The sequence below is a fragment of the Pangasianodon hypophthalmus genome, chromosome 16 (genome assembly GCF_027358585.1).
Source record: "Pangasianodon hypophthalmus isolate fPanHyp1 chromosome 16, fPanHyp1.pri, whole genome shotgun sequence".
NCBI lineage: Eukaryota > Metazoa > Chordata > Actinopteri > Siluriformes > Pangasiidae > Pangasianodon > Pangasianodon hypophthalmus.
This window is the reverse complement of record NC_069725.1, coordinates 20,489,356-20,515,389: the sequence shown is the minus strand read 5'-3', so window position 1 is coordinate 20,515,389 and position 26,034 is coordinate 20,489,356. Positions and strand designations below refer to the sequence as shown.

Sequence of the window (26,034 nt, the reverse complement as noted above, 5' to 3'; positions counted from 1 at the left end):
AATCGTGTACATGAATCGTGTACATGTACACGATTCATGTACACGTGAATGTAGTCGACTCAGTACATGAATATATATCTTTATATGCATGTGAATATGTATATGTAAGTGTTTATACGCAGTCACTGATATCACACGCAGAAACAATCTATAATAGCATAAAAAACAATATGGATGGAACAACTGTAGCACTTCAACTGTCAGGTTTATTAATATGTTTTGTTAAAATAATGCTCAAATAATTAGGTAAGTATTTTTTAATAGAGTTAGTGAGGAAACTTTAACTACTATACCTTGTAAGATTTTTATTTTTATTATTATTTTTTTTTGGAAATTCATGGAAATATACATTAGCATAACAGCATAATTGCAGTTTTTGAAATAACACTTCACAGAAATGCACCTTTATTCAAGGGCTTGCTGATAGACATTATATAACTTCCCCCTTTAAATGAATAACACCATTTGAAGCGTCCTGACCTACTTCTGTCAGTATTTCTGGTTATAATGGCGGTGTCCAACATATAAGACTATGGATAAGTTGGCCAGAATGCTGAAAGCTCATTTTTGACGTTGACCTTTTTAAGTCGAGAAACTTTAAGGTAAGAAAAAAAACAACTCGTTTTTATAATTAATTTTTACTATTCATTGATACCTGTATCTATACTGAAAATATGGAAAACTGTATTATGCCCCATATCAAAGTGCAGCAATATGCATGGTTAAATCGATTTAGTTAGAAATGTGGTGTTCTTTTTCAAAGAAATCAACTGAAATGTAATGGCTGACGTGTCTTGATAGTCCTTGAATTGGAGTTTCTTATATTTTTCTTACTTAAAATTAAAATAGACAATAGCATAGACTGATTCTCCCTGATAGGTTCATGGATATATGAATATAAAATCCCATCATATCTCAGAAATCCCCTTAAACATTTCTACTATTCTACTACCACTAATCGAAAGAAGATAGTTTACATTGGGCGAACCTAAATGTACAACCATGATAAGAAAACTGAAAGTGAAACTTCAGTAATAAACAAAAAAGCAGGAGAATGTGCCATCATGTTTATTCTTCTGATGATGTCAATAACAGTGGCATGTACACACATATTTCTGTCTATATTCACATGAGGAACAGTTAAAACGAGCATATTGTAACAGTAAGATATTACAAGACGTACATGGAGGTTACACTCAGTGCAATTTCAAATCTACGCTATAACACCAGCACGATAAAGTAACAACATTTCCTTTAACAAAGTAGTGTAGTAATTGTAGCAAGTACGGTACTTTACGCACAAATATGCGTTCTCTGTAGGCAGTTTAAGTTGTTGGGGGAAATCTGTTATTACTATTTTATTAAACAAAGCTGCTCTCTGATATGGAGAAACTAACCATTTTATATAGGCAAAGCTTTGTCTAATTAGGTAGTGGCGTAGTACAATTTCATGAAATTGTTAGCTTGGCTCTGAGCTACTTAAGTCTTCTGAAGACTTAAATGCTCGAACAACATAAGTGTTCAGTTTGTAAATAATATAACTTAGGTTTCAACATACTACAAAGCAACATTTTACTAAGTCTTTAGGTAGAAATCTATATTGCAAATTCCCCATGATTAGGTAGCTTTTATCGAGATTTTTCAAACGATTGCAATCTCTAGTGATCCCCATAAAATAACTAAAACATTACAAAAAGCAATCTTGCCCATTCGTCATCACAAAGCTTGATAATAAACTACAAGTACTAATTCATGTAAAATTCAGAATACACATTACGACACTTGTCAATGTCATTTTCATTAAAACGGTGCTACTGCAACATTGTCATTTTCCGAGGATTCTTTTTTTTTTTTTTTTTTTTTTTTTGGCATATTGGATATTGGAATTATATTGGATCCTTCTGTCAAGTTGATATCAATGATGCCAGAATACTGTGACGAATTCTATATACAACACCAACACGAGAGTTTACAACCTCTGTAAACATTCAAATGCTAGTATTTCACAAAGTCTTGATATTGATTTATTGTTACTCGTGACTTATCTTAATATTATGGTATTTTTCGAAACTTCTTCCAAGTATGAAATACAAGCGACTCCATTATCGAGGTATAATGCTTTTAAGATCACAAAATTTAAGAATGGGTTGATGCATATTGGTAACCTACATATGTAACCTATTTCACAGCGGTGCAGTTAGGCAATACATAATTTTATCTTTTTTCTCTAATTATAACTTTTTAGAAGAGCTATTTTAGTGCTTTTATGTAGAGACTGACGTCTGTGGATTTTTTTTCTCACTTTTGACCCAACTGTTTGGCGCGTCTTCTCTTTCATCAGCTATCCCCGAAATGTCTTCTCTTTCTGTCCGCCATATAACCATAAAAAGACCATAAAATCAGTCCTTGCTTTCTTCTTTCTCTTCCGTTTCCTTGTCTTCGGTTTCTTCCGCCTCGCCGTTCTCATTGCCCTCTTCGTCGGCTTCGGCGTCGGCCTCCCCTCTCTGACCCGGAAACTTGTCTTTGTTGTTCTCCTTTTTCCACTTCATTCGGCGGTTTTGGAACCAGATCTTCACCTGCCGTTCAGTCAAGCTCAACGCGTGGGACACTTCAATCCGCCGCTTGCGTGTAAGGTACGGATTGAAGAGGAACTCCTTCTCCAGCTCCAGAGTCTGGTAGCGACTATATGTCTGCCTCCCATTGCGTCTCCCAGGAGCTTTGGGGTGAAATGGGAAAATGTATCATTTGATTGCATTAATGAACGGAAAGTTCAAGCTATTCACTATTCCCACTGTGCTGCTATGAACGGCGGGTATCACAATTAATATAAACAAAGTTTATATTAATGGAAGCATACCTCTCTCTCTCTCTCTCTCTCTCTCACACACACACACACACACTAAGACACACACGCTCGCAAATTACATACGATTCACCTGTGCGATACAGGCCTAAGGGACAGCATCAAATCACCGTGTTATGGACGAATACTTGGTGGACTTTCAGTGTACATACTGGGAATTACAGTAGGCAACGGTAGAGATGTTTACCAATACAGAAGGAGACTTATTAAGTACTGTGATCAGTGCTGTTTCTCACGAGAAAATCTGATGTGATTGTGTTATATTGAGTTTGTAAATCTCACGAATGCTGGAAATATAAACGCTAGCTAATAAATTTAGACTTAGACTGAAATGCAAACTTGTAGACTAAACCTTGACCCTTGACAGCAGGTTTAGCTAGGTATCTCACTCACACGCACACACACACACACACAGAGAGAGAGAGAGAGAGAGAGAGAGAGAGTGAGAGAGAGAGAGAGAGAGATTGGTAACTTATAGCTTTCACAGCCCTTTAAAGATGATACATAATATTCAGTGTATTGGGAGAATACAAATCATTGCCTCTGTTTTTTTATGCAACTGCTGAAAATGTCACCATTATTTCGTCGGCAACAAACAGTAAGAAGTGTCTCCTGACCAACTCAGACAAATAAAAATAATAAATAATAAAAACAATATATTCAGCTTTCTTCACGTGATTAATGCAAACCTGTCCTAATTTAACGACAAAATCTGAGCATGGATCTCTTTAACCTGTCTGTGTTTGGACTGTGCATGCTGGCCTTGTTATTAAACGTCCCTTCGGTTTACTGACAGTACCTTAGAAAGTTAAAATTTCTTTGTATGTAACACCGATTCGCCTACCGAGCTCTGTTTACAAATTATGTTAAGGACAAGAAATGTGGATGTATTTGCTCTTGGCGCTGCTAAACTATATAGCATGCATAACGGAGTAGAGCTTTAGCACAGAAACAAACGCGCTCACAGAGAGACATGCAAACATGGCTGATTGTGGAGAATAATTCTAAATAATTTTTTTAAAAAAGTGTCCAAACCGTGAGGTCGCATCCATGGGAACATGAGGCTGGGAGAGGTATTTTGATTTAAGTGGCCTTGTCCTTCTCCAGGGTTAGAGCTATTAGACGATTTACAGTCTGGGTATTGCGCTAGACTCGCCTCTTGCTGGGCACCATAAAGCGATTGCCTCGGAAGAGCTTCGTATCCATAAAATTTCGTCGCGTCTCCATGACACGCCAGAGCGCAGGGGTTCTGCTGATACCCGGGATTAGAGATACCTGTGGTGCCGTGATGGAAAAAGTCCTGTACGTGATGTGACGGGTGCTGAAAGCCCGGCGCAGCTGCTCCATGTCCGTACACGAGCGTGTGGCTTCGTGCAACGCTCTGTGGGAACCGACAGTCGTAATAAGTCGGCTCTAACGTCTCGCCACCTTTGTACTTGGAAAAAAGAGGATTAACAAAATAGGAACTCATGTTTATCTCGCATTAAATAAGATCAGTCAGTCTGGTGGAAGTATATTCCTCCGGATTAAATGTTGGTAACCTATTGTTGCTGTTCCAAACAGCATGCAGGGTAGTAGACAGAGCAACCGGAACTAGATGGAGAAATGCTGCCCCTTCGGACAATTTGAGGCAGCCTCCACTTCCAGCTCCCCTCTATTCGACTCTTTCTCTCTCTCTCTTCCTATCGCCAACCTTTTCCCTTTTGCAGACTCAAATCCTGGCGTGTAGGGTGGATGTGTGTTAAGGTTAAAGCTGGCTAGCTCCGCCGGGTCAGTCACAAGCGCTTACTTTTTTTTTTAGCTTCCTACTCAGCCACCCCCACTACAATGAGCCCCCCTCTAACTCTTTCCCCCACCACCCCACCCTTTACAGCTTCGTCTTTCCAAAGCGTCTACAGACGTCTACCTTGAAGGGAGGGGAAATCTTTGACCGATTTAAAAATTAAAATTCAATTTAAATGTTTGAGATTTTTGCCCCATGTGCGAACACACTATCTGAGTGGGTTCAGATATTGCACTGCCTGAATTTTAAAACAAAAGAACGTGCTGGCAAATTTGATTTACAGATTTATATTCGAAAAGGCACATTATCGTTGCATTTCTCTCCCTGTCCCTAATTACATATGGTTCCTTATATAATTCAGTAGGCATATTTCCACAGCTATAATAACCAATTGACTACATGCTTTGGCATGGCATTGAATATAACACAAGATGAAAAGTTTTGCGAAGAGTGTAGCTATAAAGGATTGGTAAGGACTAGTCATTTAGTAAACAACTCATTTTTTCAAAAATAAAAATAATAATTGTTAAGTTGCAGAATGGGTCTATGTCATATATCTCACAGAGCATGAGCTGCGCAGCAGTACGTTTAAAGACCTTAGTACATATAAACGGAAATAACACAGTTAACGACTTAAGAAGAACCAAGTAACAGCATTACCTTTCCATTATTTTACCTCCAGCATTAAATTTCCATCTGTCACTACAATGCTACTACTACTACTACTACTACTACCAATATTATTATTATTATTATTATTATTATTATTATTCGTGTTAGATTATTAGTAGTGATGGTGCTATAATTGTAGTGACAGATGGAAATTTAATGCTGGATCTGTAATAATGAAAAGGTGATGCTGTTACTTGGTTCTGCTATTGCATTACTATTGTTACTATTATTCTGTATTCTTGCGACTCCGGTCTCACACACACAAAATTTGCATTGATACAGAAGGTCATTCGTACCCTCGTAAACCTTACTAAAATGCTGTAAATATCCAGTCCAGTGTCAGTAAAATTTGCAAAAACTACTTTAGCTGTTTAGGAGACACATTAATCCATTGTTTTGTTCCACTGGTTGTAGGGCCTCTCCAAAATATGAGCATGTGGTTTTGTAGCGTTACTGACAATTTTTACACTTAGTCGTTAAATATGAGAGGCCCATACTCTGAATTTATAGACTTCTTTCAGTGTATAAAGATGCAGATTATTTGCTCCAGTTTGTCTTTGTTTCGGTGGAATGGTTTAACTGCTGCAGGCCCAGTGGTGCATTAGCTATACTCTTTAGGATACTGAAATATTCACACAACCATACATAATTTTATTAAAACAATAAGAACGTGTTAATACTAATACTTATTATATTATATTATATTATATTATATTATATTATATTATATTATATTATATTATATTATATTATATTATATTATATTATATTATATTATATTATATTATATTACATCATAGGCCACAGTGTACAATAATGTTCAGACCGGTCTTTAGAAAGCACAAGCAGAAAATCTGGAAAGCAGATAAGGCCACGAAAATTGAAAAAAATAAAAAATAAATAAAAGGACATAAAGAATTCTCAAAAAAAAAAAAAGAAACTCAGAAAAAAAAAACATTTAGGACAGTGATCAAATGGATGACGGTTTAACACATCAGATTGTTGACAATTTACCACTGGTTTATACGAACGGGTGATTAATAGTGGAAGCTTCCATTCTTTTTACCAGTTTTCCCAGCTCACGTTGTCTCAATCCACCCAAACTGTGAGGCAACATCGCCATCTAGCGTTATATTTACTTAATTTTTTTAAATAATCGGTAAATTCAACGTGAGGCAAATGCCAGACAAACACTATCATAAAACATGGTAGATTGAATCTATCTGATTCTCTCGCTCGCTGAGTGCTACTTAAAATAAGCCTCGCTTGAATTGCAATCGTAAATAAAAAAAGGCAGTTAATCTGTGGCATTAGGTATCTGAAGTTATATTACGGTTACACTGGCAAATTAACGAGTCTGTGCACCGAGCAGTTTCACACGTACCTTAAAGTAAAAATAAAATCATGCTGTTTTGTTTCAGTTCTCTGCAGTTGTCCTGAACTTTTGGCGAAATTCAGTTGTCTTAGTCCAGCATACTGAGTGAATTGGTTTTTCTGTGAACGGCACCTCCACCAGCTCACAAAGCCATAAAGTAATTTAGCCCAGACGTCTAGCCAGTTAGCCAGGTTTTCTTTGTTGGTCTGCATCTGCGACAAACAACGCAAACTCCAAAAGGGCTGTAAAACTAGCATTTTTTTTGTCCTGTGCGGAAATGCGGCTGACTGGGCTTTGAAATCTCGGCATCCTGTTCGCATTGTTAAGAGCCACAAAAAGCCAATTTCAGCTGAGCACAGGAAACCAAAGCCAGACATATCAAATTATTTTACCTAAATTCACACCTAGATGTATACATATCTATGCATACAGAGAGAAAATGCAAGGTACCTTTGTCTAAATTTCATGATATAGTCAAATTAATCTGTTTAATTAAACAGTAAACATCAGCAATTAGGGTGTGTATAACTAAATGTTAATAACCTCTCAAACTGCACATAAAAAATATTTTTTCTTAAGTAGGCCTGAACCACTACTCTCTACAGTTTGATGTAGATTAAGTCTATATATGAAATCTGTGTATAGTAAAGAAAGGCCAAGTTTCCCAAAACCGTAGTAAGATAAGATAATCCACACTGGTAGAGAGGGTGTTAAATGTGATGCTCATGCTAACATTTAACAATAATAAATGTGCTGCAAATTTTTCGAGAAAATCAGCTAAGTTTTTTTTTTTCAATAACAACATTTCATAATTTATTCCAGTTTGTTTCATTTTGCTGCAATTTTATTTGATTTAAGTGTGAAGAAAAATGCTTGCCTAGATATTGTTTTGTAAAAGTCTGTGAACAAATATTATGATCAAGTGAATTATTATTATTATTATTATTATTGTTGTTGTTGTTGTTGTTGTTGTTGCTGCTGCTGTTGTTGTTGTTGATGATGATGATGATGTTAATGTTGTTGTTGTTGCTGTTGTTCTTTTTCTTGTTCTTGTTGTTCTTGTTGATGATGGTGACGTTATTTGACTGTTGTTGTTGTTGTTGTTGTTTTTTTATTGTTGTTGTCTTATTATGTTTAAATTCTAAAAGAGTCTAAAACTTTAACCACAGCGGTTCTGGTCCATCCACCAAGCTCAACTTCTTGCCCGGAAAAAAAAAGCTTGCGTAACAAGGTCTTGGACAAATAATAACGCGGCTTAGTGGCTTAGTGTGTTATGGATTATCCTTTACCATATATATGGCTTGTGCATGGCATGGGCATGCAGCACACCACATTCCGGTGTGTTTGGTATATTTGTAGGCCCATGTTTAAGGGCAACTTTTGACATGTACGTTGACAAACGCTTTACAGTGTAGCCTTGTCATCGTGCATGACTTTCCCAGTGAGCCCAACCTCGATTCTTTCCAGATGAGGACATTGCTACGTGGAGGCCAAAATCTGTCTTCAAGCTACACTTCAGCCAGCTCCAAATGTCTCCAAATGTATTCGTTTTATAGCACTGATAGTCAGAAAATGGGACAAATTACGCTGATAGGATGGCAGTAGAGTATATTTAAGCATCTACAATACATATTGAACTTTTTTACAATTTTATGAAAATGAATAATGAAAATGCACAAACAATTACATTAAAAACAGCAAGATCACATTGACGCAAATGTTTTAAACTATGTTACTTGTTACAAAATATCGAAGTTCTACACCTTTAACAAATAATCAAAACACACATCGGAGAAACATTCAGGTAAAAATTATAAATTACGAAGTTTAGAAGTTGAGGAGTTCAAGTATTGTCTTGCTTCTACGCCGGGGGCATTTCTTAAAGAATGTAAAATAAAGAATCGTAATCTAAATCCAAATAGGCTGAGTTGTGCAATTACTTATAGTGTTAATACAAACAAAGGTTGGTAAAATTGCAGTCACAAGAAATCATAATTACACCGTATTAAGAGCACTATCATTGTGTCTTGATGTTTTCTGTTCCTGTTGCAAGGAAGGAGATAACTATTAAGACTTAAGACAAATTTCTAAACTTTCCTTCAGTCTGTATTCAGTAAAAGTTTTGGACGTTTTATTCTTTGCTGTCGCTCTTTTCCTTGTTCATTTTCTTCATCTTCATTCGTCGGTTCTGAAACCAGATTTTGACCTGTCGTTCCGTCAGGTTCAGCACTCTGGCCACCTCGTATCGCCGGTCTCTCGTTAGATACATATTGAATAAAAATTCCTTTTCGAGTTCAAGTGTTTGATATTTTGTGTAAGGGCATCGCTTCTTTCTGGTGGAGCGCGCGTGGATCCAATTGGCCACGGGATTATCTGCAAAACAAAGTACAAATGGCAAAAATTAGACAACCTTATAAGCAAACATTTCTAACCTGCTGTGGCTTAAAATATTTATAAATCATTCAGACTGGTACAGTTTTTTACTGTAATTTTGAAAAATAAAGCATTATGTCCATTAATATTTACATTTTAAAGCATCAAAAGTCTGTCTTTTGCTTTGAAACTGCTTACTAGCTGTGAGAATTGGCGTCGTAAAGTTTTGAATAGATCTATTCGCTTTATAGGACCATAAAAAGCCTAATACCCCTTGTGGCTCAAGTCTGTAGTGAAAACGTCCTACTTTACACTTAATGGACTCTTTTACATTCCATTTGTTGTCTCCTGAACGTCTTATGGGTTTATTTCTGTGGAAATTATCCCATGTCTTCATAACCGTACAAAATCTGGTCTTTAGCTCGTGTTATTCTATACAAGTTAATTTCCTAAAGGACATTATATTAAGCGTGATTCTGTCCAAATGTAGCCCAGCTTTAGAAATAATTTTCTAGTAGCACACACAGTAGTAATACTAACTATTATTTTAAGGGTGGTTAAAACCCATTCTTATTCTCTGTTTACTATAACCCATTCTGGCGCTGTTAGCACTACTACCCACTGGCCACACATCTAGTAGTTATAAAAACGCATATAAAATCCGCAGTTACCTAATTATACCTTGTAATTTTAACTGAGATTCAGTGTTCGCTCAGAATTCACTGCCTCTCCAGACCTGTCCTTCGAGGAGACCGTTTTATAACCCGCTACCCGTTTTACAGCCCTGTCTTACGGCGTTTGTCTTCTATGGACAGCACCAAAAGCAGACTTGAGCCAGCCGAGAACGGCAGGGGCCAGATGAAAGGCTTTAGAACTTGGTTTTACGACGGAGGACACAGCCAACCACCAAGCGAACGCAATAAACCCGAGGCGTCTCAAATGCAGCTGTAAACAAGAATGGCTTTTAACTTACTTGGGTCCAGTTCAGCCTTCTCGTCTTTGTGCTTTCCGGAAGAAACGATCTCAGACTCGGGGGAAGATGCATTCTGCTGCTTGTCCCTGATGTCGACCGCCGAACAGTAGACATAATCCGAATAGGTGCGTCCGTTTGAAGATAAACAGTCTGTAGTTCGGGGATCCTGAAAGGCTTCAGGCTTTAGCGCATAGTGCCTGCTGTTAGCTGCATAGCCTGGAAAGGACACAGTACCAGGAATAGGCTCTAGCCACGAGCGGACATACCTCGAGTCCGTTCCTAAGTGAGGTTGGTGTGTGTACGGGTGGTAAACCACCGACGACTGTGAATGACCAGGGGCCCAAGAGGTAGTGAAAACTGGTGGTTTCGGGGCAAAGCTGCACGACGGATAATCCACGCACTCCGGCACGAGAGGCGTCGGGCGTGAGCCGGAGGACATCGGAGCAGTAGTCGGAAAACGAGACGCCAGAACATCCTCGCTTTCATGGTTGATCAAGGAATCCACATAATAATTACTTATGGGACCCGTAGTCGACATGGCGCTGTTTCCGTCTCTTTTACATGCATCCGATTATTATATGGAGTGCATGTGTACTTTTTTTTATCTGCCCATAGAACAATCAAGCCAGGTAATTATTTCTGAAAGCTTCCCCGGCTGCGATTGGACGACTATGAAACACGTGATTACATTTACCCCCAGGAAAAAAAAGTGCACAGCAGATCAATGCGCGGGTTGTCTTGCAATACCAATTCACTTCAGGATTGCAGTAGGCTGCTTAATTCAGATGTTTCATTAGGTAACCTTACACGCTGTACTATAAATAGATACTATATTGCCCTAACATGTATTTCTCAGATGAGAGAAGACATTTGGCTTCGATTAGAAAGTATTATTATCTTATAGGGGCACTATTTCTCTCTGTAATTCATCTTTGTCGAGCATATAGCCTTCTCGCTTTGCTCTGTCTAGGTTTTTGCGCATCCTCTCCCCATTGTTATTATAATTAACAATCCATCATTTATGTAAGTCGCTGATGGTTTTATTACTTTATATTTTGTAACGTATTATTGGAAGAGACAGACTTTGTTGAAATATGAATAAAACTGAATTATTTGTGGTACAGATGTAAGATTTTGGCTTGATATTTCTCACTGAAACTTTGGTTACCACCAGTTTTAAATAAATCCGATTTGGGGCATCCCCCATAAAACGTAGTTTTAAAAAACTGAGGAGGTGGGAAACGGTGCTTGAACACTTGGCCACAACAGCGATTATATTCGGCAAGTGGTGGTGCATGCTTTCATGTCCCTCAATAAATTTTTATGAGGAAAAAATCTGATTGTTCGTGTCGTTAATAAAACTGCATTAGAGTATCCTGTAGTTATACATATAACCAGCACTCACCAAGCCAAAATGGAGGATCGAGGTGAAAAAGAGTTGTATGTCTGGTACCCTGAAACATCTGAGTGCTCAGGCAATGCGTGCTTATTTATTTATTTACCTATTATATATACATTTAACTTCAAATTAATTTGGAAATGAAATTGTTCATTATAACGGAAACTACTGAAAAATAATAAAGAAAAATTATCTAAGTATTTGTATTTTTAAGACAACCGTACAAGGACATGGCCAAGTTATTTCCAATGATTGATGTAAATAATTACTTTCTATACTTTGTAGAATTTTAAGTCGAGCACTAGGCGTATTTTAAACTAATTTGCATTTTAACAAATTAATTTAGAAATTTGCGTATATCTGTATTGGAGCACATTGACAACATAAAGCTAAACTGCATAAAGTAAGCTTTCAATAAGTGAAACATGCTCATATTTATAGGAAAGCACATATTTACGCACCCTGTTTATGACAGCACTTTGAGGTGGGAGTACCCTAAACTGGCCCTGTCAAATAGATCAAGGTTCTTTCCCAATTTTACCTGGAATTCTGAACTTTTTCACATACAGAGGAAAGCGGTAATAATAAACTAGATACTTTTGTATTATATTACTATAACAAGCGTGAAACTCCAGTAACTCCAGTTTGTCAGTGTCCTTATTACATTTGCATCTATTTAAAAACAATACTTAAATTTTAAAACTAGTGTTTCAAAGCTATTGCTAGATTTATAGATAATCTACACTGAGCGAGAAACTTAACATGAGAACCAGCGTTTTCTCGAGTGTGTGTGCATCAGACTCTAGTCGAGAAAATAATGCAGGGGTCTCTGGCCTCACCAAATATTTTAGTTCTTTCCTTGCAGAGCAGATGTTGGTGCACTCTTAACACTAGAGTAGTTTAAAAAGCATATCCACTGAAACACGCCATCTTTCCTGAGAAGCACATTTGGAGAGCCATGGGAGTCTCTGTAAAACTGATACTTTTGTATTGTGAACTTTACTGATAAACTTAGGTACTTAATCACTGTGTTTGTGTGCTTTTGCCCTGGCCAGTTTTGTGCACTGTTTATTAGCACATGCTTTTCAGTCCTTCTCGAGAACAGCATTCGAGAGAGCAAAATATATCTTTGCAAACCGTATCTTAGATTGGATAAGGAATTTTATGAACTTTATGAACTGTCTTTCCGTGTTTTGTTTTTCAGGTTAGTTGATACGTATTTATACATTGTGCACCAAGTTTCTTTAATAATACATTTATATTGTGTTTTCTGTCATTAGGTTTAATGCAATTCAAATATGAAGAGTAAAACCTATCTTTATCCATATGTTTTTTTATTGGTGATACTGAATGAAATTACTTTTAAGAAAGTTGGTCTTCAGACGAGAAATAAAAGACAGACTGTTGCTATTTTTGTACGATTCAAATAAATTATAAAATGGAAGCAAATATTTTAGAAGTGTTATTCTCTTGTAATGCTAATGTTGTCAGGATGTACAGCCTGTTTCTGGTGAACTACAATGTAGCCTCTCCAGACGCGGAGCAAGCGTGTGTTTAATATCTCCTTAATATTTGTACTTTATAGCAATAGAAAGGAGCAACGTCACAGAAGTGGAACTGGAACTGTGAAAATGTCCTATAATATCATGACGCTAATTCCAGTTGTCTATTTGTCTATATTAAAATTGGAAAACTCTTCGTTCAGTGCTGGTTGTAACAGTTTAGGTTTGTTTCATTTCATTGAATTTATGTACTTAATCACTGATAAACTAAGTGTATGTAGAACACTCACCTTGATTGTTTGATTGCTAGTGCAAAACAGCTCAGTAACAATCTGACCCTGTCAGAGTTTCAGTTAAAGGCCCTGAAGCGGGTGCAGTATGGTTACACCTGGGTACCCGGCTTATATCCGGATACACAATGGCTTATTTACTGTTTTTTTTTTTTCTATAAAACAAATCTTGTCAAAAATATTTTTTCTAAAGTACACATGGCATAACATTGATAGTTGATACATCAGCTGATCTGTTTTCAAAACAAGAATAACGAAAGTATTAAAGTTAACGTAAGGCATAAGTCTTTATAAAAAAGAAATTCTAATATCATTTGTTTAATATCATTATGTCACTCCACATAAGTTTAGCTACCAGGCAACAGTAATAAGACTGTCACTTAAATTATATATATAATTTAAGTATAATCTGACTATATATAATTTAAGTATAATTAAATTATAATTATATATATATATTTATATATAAGTGTGTGTGTGTATGTGTTCTTGTGTATCCTTTGATAAAATAGACTATTATTCTACTTAATGGCAGCATTAAACAGATGATACCTAGTATTCTCCCTAGCTTGTTTTAATCTGAGAAGAAAACGTTTAAAAAAAATGGTCTCCTCCCACAAACACACACAGAGTATTATCATTATAAGCGTAGAATATTAGCTTAATTATATGAAAGGACATCATCTCAATTAAGTAGGATAGGCTGTTCATATTCGCGCTACAACCATATATGGTAGGTACCATCTGCTCGCAATATGAGAGCCCATCAGACAAAACGCATCTGTCCATGTATGGTGCTGAGCATGCTAATATTAACATTATTCACATAAATAACAGAATTTCTCAAAGTCTCGCAACTATTATAGGTTATATGAGGAATAGGCATAATGAAACCTTTGAGCTGTTTCCTTAGCCCTTAAATGTACTCTGTAGTGACATTGTTGTAACACATAGGCTACTGTGCGGTATTCCTGAGAAAGCCTGAAGCTTCATTAGGTTCAATTTAGAAAATATAAAAAATATATTTAAATAGAAAAGGAAAGGAAAGTACAACCATAACCAGCAGACGTATCCTCTATTAATATACTATATCATACACAAATTCCTATTGCTAATTAGGTGATCTTTAGCAATATAATATACGCACAAACAATTCACAGGATTTCTATATTGAATGTTTTGATTAAATTCTAGATTACTAATTTAGAATGTTTTGTGTTCCATGTGTAATGTAACTAAAATTATTTTATGAAATTATTAAAACGCATTCTTCTGAATTGTATGCGTATATATATATATATATATATATATATATATATATATATATATATATATATATAATTTAACTAATTATTTGCCATGTGAGCAAACCCACATGACAAAATAATTAGTTATTTGCAAGTGTGTTCTCTAAACTCTTAATTCACATTATAAAACTATTATTTAACTACGTTTTAATGTGTCGGGGGTTCAATGACTGGGTAGGATATTCATATCTGCATTACCATACTACTTTTTCATATTTCATGTATTAAGTCTGTCCACTAGGCCAGTGATTAGAACGCTAATGTATTTTGGCTAAACAAATTTCTGGGTATGTATGTGGTTATGCACTGATTTTTTTTTTTAATTATCACTTATACGTGTGGCTGTAGGATGTTGGAAGGAAATTGCCTCTATATCCATGTACTATAGGCGGTAATGTCCTGTGGGGGTAATTTCGTATGCTGTAAACTCTTTGTTGGTGACGCATTCCAGAGGAGTTCCCCATTCACTCAACTGAATGAAAATGACTTTGGATTCCAGACTGTCTCCTCCCGTCGCAAAACAGCTGAAGGCAGTGGAGGGGGGTTAACAAAACAAGCAAAGATGGCGAAATCCATATCAACCCTCTCTTAGTTAAAAACAGGCCATATCATAACACACACCGAAATCTTAATTATTGTGTAATTTATTGTGTAATTATTCTTCTGGGCCATCTTTGACTTGAAATTTGTACTGTTATTCACTATGCTGCTATTTTCACTTAACAAGGCCTACGGTGTCTTATAACACATTTATAGAAATCTACAGGCTATTATATCACACACACACACACACACACACACACACACACACATATATATATATGTGTGTGTGTGTGTGTCTTCAGTTTCAAGTGTTTAAGACAAACGGGAGTTTGACGGCTTTTATAGCCTTGTTGAGTGCAATTCTATAGGAACACGAAATACCATTGTAATAACCATTTTAATTTTAATAAGTCTTCAGGCTATATCTGACCTAGGTATCACTAAAACAGTTTAATAAAACAGTTTAGTGGTAATTATATTTTCACAAGCCAACGCTCAAGTAGGCGGATTATTTATTTAACTAATTTAATATTTCGACGCTCAAATATCTGGACAGTTTATTTTCCTGATTTTATATATTATATTATTTCGAAACTGATCTGAAATTATGTCAATGAAGGGCACATTATCACGACATATATTTAAAGGCCTAACGTAATAAACGTAAAAACACTGGAGGATTCTAGTGCATGTATCAAACGATTGCTAAAATGAATACAAACAAACTCGTGATTAGTTCTTTAATCGTCTGGATATTGTACTTTCAAAGTAACGTAATTTTTGGGCAAGATTCACGTTTTTCACCTTTAAATAAAGTATTAGTTCAGCTAATTTATTGAAGCGGACTAAAGTAAAATATGATTCGTTAGTTTTCTCAAAAAAAAACAAACTTCAAATTACAAGCACATTTAGACATTTGTAGCATTTCAGCCTCTTTCTCTCTCTTACACACACACACACACATACACACAGAGAGACATACACACACACACACACACACAAGCAAACACAGTCCATTGCCAATCAGTCTCTATAGTGTATGCTGTAACAGACAACAAACATGCATAACAAGAAGTCTTGGATTAGAATATACAGTCCATGCAATTCTGAAACTCTCAAATATACTCTCTTAATCTATCTATCTATCTATCTATCTATCTATCTATCTAGCCGTCCAACTAGTCCATCTCTTTTTTCCTTCCCTTACTCACTGTCGAATTATTTTCTCTAAATAACCAATGTGAATTCCACTATTATCACTTCGCAGAGAAGGCAATCCAACCCCAAACTTGTAATCAGAGACTTCACATTTCGGTGCGGTCGAGGTTTACCCCATGTAATGTTTACAACCTTTTTTCCCCTCTGAGAGCTTAAAAACATTTTACAGCCCAGCACTTAAAACGCGAGCAAAGAGAAAAGAAGCCCACCGTGGCTATAACCGTTTAGTTCATTTACAATGCCATTTGCGAAGACTTCACTGCACAGGGTGTAATTTAACGGCAATTGTCGCCCTTGATGAAGCCGAACTGACGTAATCAAGGCAGTTTCTTGTTGTCGAGCCAGGAAGCTCAATCCCAACAACATGAAACTACCTAAACCACGCACCAGCTGCGCGTGACGACGTTATTCACCGGAGAAGACAAAATAACATTTCGCAAAACAAGTAAGAATTTTGTTCTGCTTCACATCGGTTCAGATGACATGTAACCAGTAATTGTTGCTAGGGTTTGTTCTCTTGATTCTTAGACGCCGTCAAGTAGTAGTACCAATCTTTTAAACTTTTAAGGCAACCACATTGACTTTTGCATTACATAGCTAAAATATGACTAAGTTTAAAGAGGGTTACGAAAAAACTAGCATGTGAGAGAAAAAGCAATTAAGATACAGCCTTTAAAAGTTCCAAGCAAAATGAAACCATTATAAAGTTTAGCCTCGCAGTTATGACAAACGATTCAAATAGTTCAACAGTATGCAAATAGCCATTTAAATTAGCTCTACAAACAAACCATGTATTAGTGTGCCGATTATAGCCTATTAACAAGAAGACGTCCACCACAACTATCTGTAAGGTCTTAGAAGTCCATTGCTTATTACCATGTTAAACAAACGCAGATATTTTTTAACCAAAGCTGTTACTTTTTTTTAAGTCGACCATAGATTGACTAAACAGGTTTTAAAGATTCAACAAACATATTGAAAAAAGCGGTCTTACCTTTTCGGCCTTTCTTGAAATCTGTTTATCTGTATATGATATGATCCACGTATTGATTGATTGTTGTTGTTGTTGCTGCTGTTGTTGTTGTTGTTGATGCTTATCGTACATCCATGTCGACTGCCTGGTGTGTAAGCGTTGTGTTTTTCCAGAGCCATTAAACAGGCTTCCTGCCTCTATAACAGCCCGCAGAGCGCGCCAGTGAGGCCAGCACATTGCAAGCCTGGGTATGTGGATTAGCCTTCCTCCACTCCGCTTTTTAATGCATCTTTACTGCACCAGCACATTATATTTGCAGATCATAAAATCCACCCCCAGCGCTTTGCAGGACCGTCATGACATTACAATTTTATGACCTTGACTTACTGTGGTCACCTGGATAATATTTAAATCAACGTTATGGGGACTCCCACTCTTATTGGAAGTGCTACAATCTTCTCTCTCTCTCTCTCTCTCTCTCTCTCTCTCTCTCACTTGCCCTTACCGTTATTTCTCTCTCTCAACAGAAAGCTAAAGAGGATATACAAGGGGAAGGAGATGCAAGGACATTATATTTCCCAACCCCCTTTTATTTAACACTCTGTCGAATTAAAAATGAAATTGACAAATCAACAGCAGACATGCAAAGTACACAGTACGCATTGTTTAGGACACACGCGCACTAAGGACAAACAAGCTAATCTAAGACATCAGGTAGATAGCTCATGTATAGCAAGACATGCCCTAATGTTTGAACGAGCCGAGGATCCCTTTATGTGCGCTAATTTACACAATTACTGCAGTCTGAAAGGGAATATGAAGTTAGGCCTATGCCGAGATGCAAACGGTGTGTGTGTGTGTGTGTGTGTGTGTGTGTGAGAGAAAGTCCGAGGTATTGATAAAAATGAATGAAAGTAATTGTGTTGCTTTTTGCTTGTCTGTCCTCTCTTCAGTTGAAGTTGTAGCCCGTTAGCTCCCGGACCCGACTTTCCCTGTTAAGCTTCTTCAGTTTCATCCTTCTGTTCTGAAACCAAATCTTGACCTGTCTGTCTGTGAGGTTGATACTCTTGCTGATCTCCAGACGGCGCTCTCGAGTCAAGTACATGTTGAACAAGAACTCCTTCTCAAGCTCAAGTGTCTGATGCTTTGTGTAAGGACATCTCTTCTTCCGTCCACTTTTAGCTTTTAGCCAGTTCCCCGTTGTGTTTTCCAACTTTGCTTCATCTGCAGTAATGAAGTATAATGTATATGTTCAGAATGAGAACGGAACTTGATCAAAACAAATTACGTTTCACATTATAATACAACTGTAATAGTTATATGATGTTGTTTATATATATATATATGTATATATATATATATATATATATATATATATATATATATATATATATATATATATATATATATATATATGTGTGTGTGTGTGTGTGTGTGTGTGTGTGTGTGTAGTAGTAGTTGTAGTAGTAGTAGTAGATGTACTGAATGTTCAGTATAGTACATAAAAAATTTCCGGCGGTTTAAAGGTTTAAAGATTCCATTTTATTATATATATATATATATATATATAATATTCATTTTGTTAATAATAATAAATAATAATAATAATAATCTCTCTCTTACTCTCTTACATATATGTGTATTATATATAACAATCAATTCTTTAATAATAAATAATAATAATAATTACACTGAAGCCTGAAGTCAATATACTGAATTAATAATTAAATTCAATTAATAATAACTCTCTTAAGTCTAATTCGATTTTTTGTTTTGTTTTGGTTTCTTTTTATAAACCCATTTAACCCTATTTTTAAAACGCACATACCGTGTAGTACTAAATCATGTAAAAAAAAAATATATTTCCTAAATGTTTAATGTAAATTAGCAATACTGTTCAGGAAACGATGTAGAAAGCAACATTAAATACTGAAATAATATGAAGTAATATAATATTACACTGAAATAAACAAATGTTTTGGACTGCGTCTGTGATGAAGAAAATACAAATATAAAATTTGTCCATATACATTTTCACTTCAGGAAGTAAGGCAGCAGTATTAACAGCTTTAATTAATATGGTCATATTTTCCAGTATAATTATATTCCTCTGATTAACGTCAATTTTAATTGTAATTGGAATAAACAGTAATTTTCACAGAAATATAAATATAAGTTTAATTTGAATCACTTCATGCCGGAAATTCTTATGAGCAGAAACACTCTAAATATTAAATATATTTCAAGCGGAATTCGGTATTTGAAATTGAAAACACAAGGTTCAATATTTTTAGACATTGGGTCATTTATAATTGGTCCTAAATGTATTTTATTCAAAAGAAATACGATGCTTTCTTTCCACTAACAATATTCGGTAACATTAGTCGCGTTATGTACTAGACATATGTGTTTAATTAACGTTAAAACAAGATTAATTTAGATAAAGATCTACCAAAATAATGCATGCGTCGACAGCACAGATTTTGTAGGGTCACCAGTAGATACAAACAATTCGCTATTATCACAGCACGATTAGAGCCCTATCTCTCCCTGACATCTGTTATACTTTACTATACATACACATTAAACGCTGTGTGCGTAAAACTGTGTCTGCATCTACTATCTACTCACCGTTGCGCATAAAATGAATCATTTAATTAACAGTTTTTGTTTTTATTTTTGCTGTGTGTGCTTGTGTACCTATGTGTGGTCCATGCATGTTTGTGCATGTCCAGTGATTTTGTTTATTTCAAAGCAAATTGTCTTTTCCGTTTTGTGTGTTTTTATGTCAAATGCGGTTTAGACATCTGTTCTCCGTCTGTATTGATGAACAGAAGACAGGATGTCTTGTGTCATGATAAAAGCGTGGTTTATATTCTTTTATTCTTTGTTTTACTTAGGCTTGTGATTCAAATATTGACTGTAGGACAACCTGTTGTTTGTGTGTGTGTGTGTGTGTGTGTGAGAGAGAGAGAGAGAGAGAGAGGGAGAGAGAGAGAGTACAAAAACGCGCACGTATGCGCGCGCACACACAACACGGAGACACACAGAAATAAATAGACAGCATGGGCGTTAATTTGATCACCTTTCAATTCGCTCTCAGAATCATCTGTACAGCTGTCGTTCTTCGGGCCGCCGTCTTCTTTCCTAAGTTGTTGTCTCTTATCCACACTATGCTCCTCCGCATTGGTTTCCTCGCCCTTTGCGTCCTGCTGCGACTTGCTGCTCTTGACAAACGAATCTACGGCTCGTGCCTCTGTGGGAGCTGTTATTCTTGAAATACGGTTAAAGTCCGAGTTGAATCCGTCTTCTTCATGCACCCTTTCAGTTGTATACACCTGGTTCCCTCTGAAATACCCGGCGGAGGAGACGCTGCTTTGATTAGTGTGGTTGCTATTGTCTCCCAGTCGGATATAGGTGGAGGAGTCCGTAGACTCCTTGGGACTATCGATATCAGACTGATACAGACAAGGTATAGCCTCTTCCTTGACGCCGCTGCTTGTAAAAGAGCATGGGTGCAAAGGCTGGGCAACAGGTTGGGCACCTCTGTAAGTTTTGGAGGCGGTCGTCCAGGCGTCCCGCTGCGACAGGTAATGCGCGTGCTCATAGCCGCTGATTAGCACGGTGCTCGGTGGCAGCTCATCCCGTTTGGAGTGGGGCACACCAGCGACGCCTAAATTTCTCATCATCTGACAGCCATATTCTGCGGACGTTGAGATGTACATCCCAGAGTTAGCAGAATATCCTTCACCTCTGTATGGAGACGTTTCTCCCACCAGCGAATCCATCAGAAACGAGCCGGCTGCCACGTTGTTCGGACATGACATTTTGCTAACTTGGGCGTGTTGATCTTATGTTTTAAAGCAAGCTCGTTTATGTCGGAATGGATAAGGACAGTAGGACGCTGACATCTTTTGGGAGGTGGGGGGGAGCGAAAAATATCGGCAACATAATTATGGATTCAAGGCGCTCCGTCATGTGATTTTCAGACCAATAGGGTTTTGGAAGTGGCCTTGATGCTCTAGACTGCTCTGACGTCAAGAGGGTCAAGTTGGTGAGTGAGTGGAGCTCAGGGTAGAGCAATGGCGCCATCTAGCCGAAACGTTTGTGAAAGGACACTTCTATTAAAGAGAACAAAGAGCAGCCCAACGTGTGACACCCAGTGGCTTAGGAGAAGACAAAAAGCAACGTAGTATAGAAATGATGCACTTGATAATATGGAAGATGACAAAGAGAAAGTACAATAAATAAATAGCGCAATTTGCAGCCTTGTTAGCCTCTAATCGAGTGTCCACTCAAATAATTATGCAATGTATTTGGACAAAGGATAGTCATTGTCATTTCACACAGGAGGTATGCGGAGGTATGTTTGTTCACTACATTGATGGTGAGAACTGGATTGTGTGTGTGTGTTCTAGCGAATGAGGCTTACGTCTTATATTAATCTTGCTGCTAATAATACTTTTGTTCATTCATCTTCAGTAACCGCTCTATCCTGTTCTCTATCCCTCTATCCTTGATCCCGTGTTTGACTGAGCGCGAGGCGGGAATACATTTACATCTACAACAATTTAGCACTTACAACGCCCTTATCCAGAGCGCGTATAAAATTTCTTTGTAGACTCCATCTAAATGAATAAATAAATAAAATAAAAAATAAATAAAAACTTATGTTAGTACAAATAGGTCAGGGTCTAAGAGTACTAAGTTAAAACCCGGTTAGAGAGTAATTAGTACAGCAAAAAAAAAAAAAAAAAAAAAAAACACTTTTTCCCCTTTTTTCTTTTCTTTCTTTTTTTTTCTTTGGTGAGAATTTAGTGTTTATTTACGTAGTTTGATGGGAAGGTAGGTTTTCAGTTTTCGTTTGATGACTCATCTGTCAGCCAGGGGAAGTTCATTCCACTTCCTGGGTTCCAGAACACAGAAGAATGCACTATAAAGAGAACGTCAGATTTTATTTTAAAATAATATTTTAAATATTTTCACACAGTAACTGCTTAATCATTTCAGAGTCGCAATGGAAAACACCCATCCCTGGCTTGACATATGTGTGTGTGTGTGTGTGTGTGTGCATGTGTGTGTGGGGGGGTGTGTGAATTAATGAATGAATAAATAAATGAATGACTCATCATGGGGTGCGATACATTTCAGTATAGTACTAGTATTCATTCATGAATGTAAAAATTGGAATATCGTACAAAATACTGATAGTTTTTAAATAATTATTTGAATCAGTTTAGCACAACGTAATTTATCCAGTTGAGATCAATTAAACTAATTGTCTAATTAGTTTAAATCTTGCTTTTATATAGAATTATAGTGTAGTATATAGTGCTATAGTATATAGCGCTTCAGCCAGTGCTTGCAAGTAATTGTGCAAACAATCGTTCGAAGTAAAAGCTATGTGTATTTATGTAACATATGTATAAATATATGCATGTATATGTTTTATTTAATATGTATATTTAGAATACTAATTTTAAATTAAATGTGCAAACTAGAAAAAAAATACATAAATGCATTTTAAGATTTTGTGTTGGTTTTGTATTTCTGCTGATATATTTAAAAATGTTAACTTTAAACATGTGGGTATTTAAGTGAAACAAACTGAATTATAATTGAAAGCTCAACGTTCATGTTAAAGTTGGTTCCACTGTTATGTACTATTATAGTAAATAAATGACTTTGTGCACATGGCTACTGATACATTAAATTAGATATTGGTTAGGGTTGTTTTCAGAATGAATATTTTTGCACAAGAGCTTGAGAACATAAACAAAAATATATAAGATACTAAAATGCATTTTCTCCCAATGTACAATTTTCAGACAAGGCCTCTTCATTTCATCAAGAAGCTTTCCTTATGAAGCCAGAGCTTCAGGCTGTCGCAATGTGAATTATTTGTAATTCTCATTTCTCTCCCAACAGTTGTAGAATTTCTTCAGCTGGCTTTTCAGGTTTTCATTGTTTATTTTACAATAGTGGTTTTGTGAAAAATAATGGTGGTCAAATAAATTATAATTAGCATTTTCAATTTAGGTTATGTTTTCTTTTTTTATACCTATATACTGGCAGAACAGGTATGTTTAATATAATATATTTAAATTCTAATTTATGGTATAGTCTGCTTTCATCTAGTAATTTTTGCACTTTATGGACAATATTAAGGCTTTTATTTTATTCTTAGTGCATTTTTAAACTGTCACACATTTGATGTGTAACGACGTCACACTAATGTACTTTTTCAGAAACTTTGTGTGCGTGTTTTGTGTTTGTTCAGCTATAAACTTCAAAGCCTACTTAAAACTAAGAAAGATAATTAAAAAATATTTCATTGAAATGTTAAAATCATTTTCCAATGCCATTTTTTTCTAAACAAGATATTATTGTAAACTATTTCCAAACTGTGATTTATTCAATAAAATAATTGAAAGTATGATTTGTGCATTATTTATTTTGTTTACTCTATGACAGTACTCTCTTGAAATACTTGTGAATAAAATTAAATACTTAAACAGATACTGAAATACATTTTTATGGAGTTGGTAAGAAAGATATTACATATGCATATACATGCTATCCTGCCATAGACTACTTGAATAGGCCTATTTCCAATGAAAGCAACAAATGTAAAATTAGAAATTATTTGGTAGTTCTAAGAGTACATCTCTTCCCTCGCTAAGGACGTGAGGAGAAGTTTGCGGCATTGGTCGCTTTTGTGAACCGCCAGCACTCTGAAATATTGTTTCTACTTTGAAGTGGCTAGGCTTTAGCCGTCTTCCTTCACCAGACTGGTATCTATTCACTGGGCCTAATGAAAATTTATGTTTGCTGCATGTAACAACTCAGAGGCGATTATAAACCAGAGAGTGGTAATCACATCAGCTTTTTATTAAATTTTTAATATCACGAAAGACCACACAAATAAGTGCTGATCACCAATAGAGAGTATATTTACAACATTTCATCACATCCATAGGAAAGGAACTAAGCTATATTGCTCTAAAACAATAGGTAATGGAGGCTACAATGGAAGACAATATTTATATTTTAGGTTTTTTTTGTTGTTGTTGTTTTTTTGAGCTTGCGTTTTGTGTTTTTTTTCCCCCTGATCAGCAAATTATACAGACATAAAATCGAAATCCAGTCTCCATTTAAGTTTTATAGTGAGTTGGCTCCAGACTCTGAGTCTGAGAGTATTGATGTCTATGAAGTCTAAGCCATTTCCTCCTTTTTCTCCAAGAGTGCACTCAGATGACATCCGCTGCGTCCTATCACTCCTTTTTGCAGCTCCCCCTGTAGTCTTGCAGAAATAAAATTCAGGAACCGCGCGAAAAACTATGCAGACTTATGGTTTGTTTAAAGGGTCTTATTTATCACTCTCACAAGCTACCGAAAAATGGCAATTGCACTGCACACAGAACGCTTTCCAGGCGCTGCAGACGACCCAGTGTCTCTCGTTTGGTAGGCGGACACTCAAGAAGTCTCTTCTTCGGTAGGATGATGACGCAAGCCAAGGAATTCGACAAATTGTCTACGTCATTAAACCAGGGCCAAGGTTGGTGGGCGTGACAAGAGTAGTCTTTTAGCCTTGATCCTTGGCTATGGCAGTACCCTTCCTTCTCGTTTGCTATCTGTCTCTCACACCATTCTGCGGGCAAAGCTCACTGCCAAGGAAAGCGTGAAAGCCATCAACTAACGACACCCATTCTCTTTAAGCCTTACACACAAGTTAGTTTCTATTCTTGGATAAATACACTGGAATAAATAATGGAATATCTAGTATGCTCATATGTTAACGCTAAGGTAGCTTATTAAGTCACTGTATCTCACGTTGTATCGCCACGGGAGTAACTTCCTTATTAAATGAACAATGTATGAAATTTACAAGAGTGTTGGACTAAGACTTTATTGCGTGTACTGCTTTTAAATAGCTAATAGCTAATGGGGGAAAAATGAAAAAATAAATAACAAAACATTCCCTTGCATGCACAGAAAGTGCATTTTATTGGGATAATAAAGTGTATTTATTTACTGGGCGTGGCAAGTTACCTGGTGTACTTGCAGGGTAAAGTCTGACTTTTCACACATTTCTTGTTGCAATCACGCTTATTCTCATTGGTTCTCTATTCTGTTCCATGCACTTACTGGTTTAAGTGTTGGCCTTAACACCACTTTATTGCGACAGGTTAAAGGTGAAGGCATTCACATTAGTGAAGCACAAAGACAACATTTAAATATTTTAACTTCATATGCGCATGCACAGAGCCCACAAGCCAATATTTTGAGAATGATTACATAAGTTGGCTCATGTGAGTCTAAATCTCAATAGGCTGCACACAAATTTCTCTCTCTCTCTCTCTCTCTCTCTCTCTCTCTTTCTGTGTGTGTGTGTGTGTGTGTGTGTGTTTATGTGTGTGTGTAGTCTCAAATCGCTTTCGTTCTGCCGTTTTGTCAAAGATTTTTTTTCCTCCACTGATTTAACACAACTATTTCTGCTTCGAAATGCCTTTTTGAATTTTCCTGACATAATTAATACGCAGCCCTAAGTTAGTGGTGTTACACGTGGTTGATTGTACAAGTAGACTACTAGTGTTCATTCTCTATGTTCTTTCAAGTTTCTTTGTTCGAAGATTCAGACTCTCTTGTTTACTGTTTACTGCGGAAGTGGACGCCATTCCCCGCGAACAGACGGTGCAATTAAGAGAAAAAAATAGCCATTTAGGGCCTCTGTCTTTATGGCACTGTCTAGACCACAAGAGT

The 26,034-nt window shown here is 36.4% G+C and overlaps 3 protein-coding genes and 1 long non-coding RNA gene across 8 annotated transcripts in view; 1 reads left to right on the top strand and 3 right to left on the bottom strand.

Moving 5' to 3' along the window:
- hoxc10a (homeobox C10a) overlaps positions 1 to 21,259 on the bottom strand; it is a 60,418-nt gene extending 39,159 nt beyond the window's left edge. The window contains exons 1-3 of one of the 3 annotated variants that reach the window (XM_026920557.3): positions 20,357 to 21,259; positions 17,293 to 18,495; positions 2,579 to 2,716 (exon numbers count right to left, since the gene is read on the bottom strand). In XM_026920557.3, the coding sequence (XP_026776358.1) occupies positions 18,221 to 18,495; positions 20,357 to 21,098 (1,017 nt within the window). In that variant the 5' untranslated portion in view covers positions 21,099 to 21,259 and the 3' untranslated portion in view covers positions 2,579 to 2,716; positions 17,293 to 18,220. Of the gene's footprint in view, positions 1 to 2,578; positions 2,717 to 10,121; positions 10,256 to 17,292; positions 18,496 to 20,356 lie in introns of those variants that run through there. The other 2 variants (XM_053240883.1, XM_053240882.1) reach the window with 2 other exon arrangements.
- hoxc8a (homeobox C8a) lies at positions 1,053 to 4,688 on the bottom strand. Its single transcript, XM_026920559.3, has 2 exons — positions 3,899 to 4,688; positions 1,053 to 2,716 (listed from the first exon to the last, which is right to left on the bottom strand). Exons 1-2 carry the CDS (start codon positions 4,332 to 4,334, stop codon positions 2,400 to 2,402), a joined length of 753 nt encoding a protein of 250 aa, XP_026776360.1. The 5' UTR covers positions 4,335 to 4,688; the 3' UTR covers positions 1,053 to 2,399.
- Positions 2,597 to 14,456, bottom strand: hoxc9a (homeobox C9a). Of its 2 annotated transcripts, XR_008304252.1 has the most exons (3): positions 10,040 to 14,456; positions 6,703 to 9,066; positions 2,597 to 2,716 (listed from the first exon to the last, which is right to left on the bottom strand). XR_008304252.1 is itself a non-coding variant. In XM_026920563.3 (2 exons), exons 1-2 carry the CDS (start codon positions 10,575 to 10,577, stop codon positions 8,825 to 8,827), a joined length of 780 nt encoding a protein of 259 aa, XP_026776364.1. In that variant the 5' UTR covers positions 10,578 to 14,456; the 3' UTR covers positions 6,121 to 8,824. The 2 variants fall into 2 exon arrangements, 1 of the variants encoding a protein (XP_026776364.1); XM_026920563.3 differs by lacking the exon at positions 2,597 to 2,716 and having other exon boundaries at positions 6,121 to 9,066.
- Positions 16,498 to 24,402, top strand: LOC117599243 (uncharacterized). Of its 2 annotated transcripts, none has more exons than XR_004579708.2 (4): positions 16,498 to 16,743; positions 17,445 to 17,519; positions 18,225 to 18,421; positions 23,100 to 24,402. It is a non-coding gene; the product is annotated as an uncharacterized LOC117599243 (long non-coding RNA). The 2 variants fall into 2 exon arrangements; XR_004579709.2 differs by having other exon boundaries at positions 17,429 to 17,519.
- The last annotated feature ends 1,632 nt before the right edge of the window (positions 24,403 to 26,034 follow it).

Coding starts and splice junctions, on each gene's coding strand:
- hoxc9a (XM_026920563.3), bottom strand. CDS start 10,577: ATGTCGACTACGGGTCCCATAAGTAATTATTATGTGGATTCCTTGATC. Junction 9,067..10,039: donor GAAGGCTGAACTGGACCCAA/GTAAGTTAAAAG, acceptor TTTGTTTTGCAG/ATAATCCCGTGGCCAATTGG.
- hoxc8a (XM_026920559.3), bottom strand. CDS start 4,334: ATGAGTTCCTATTTTGTTAATCCTCTTTTTTCCAAGTACAAAGGTGGC. Junction 2,717..3,898: donor CCCATGGATGCGACCTCACG/GTTTGGACACTT, acceptor TTCACCCCAAAG/CTCCTGGGAGACGCAATGGG.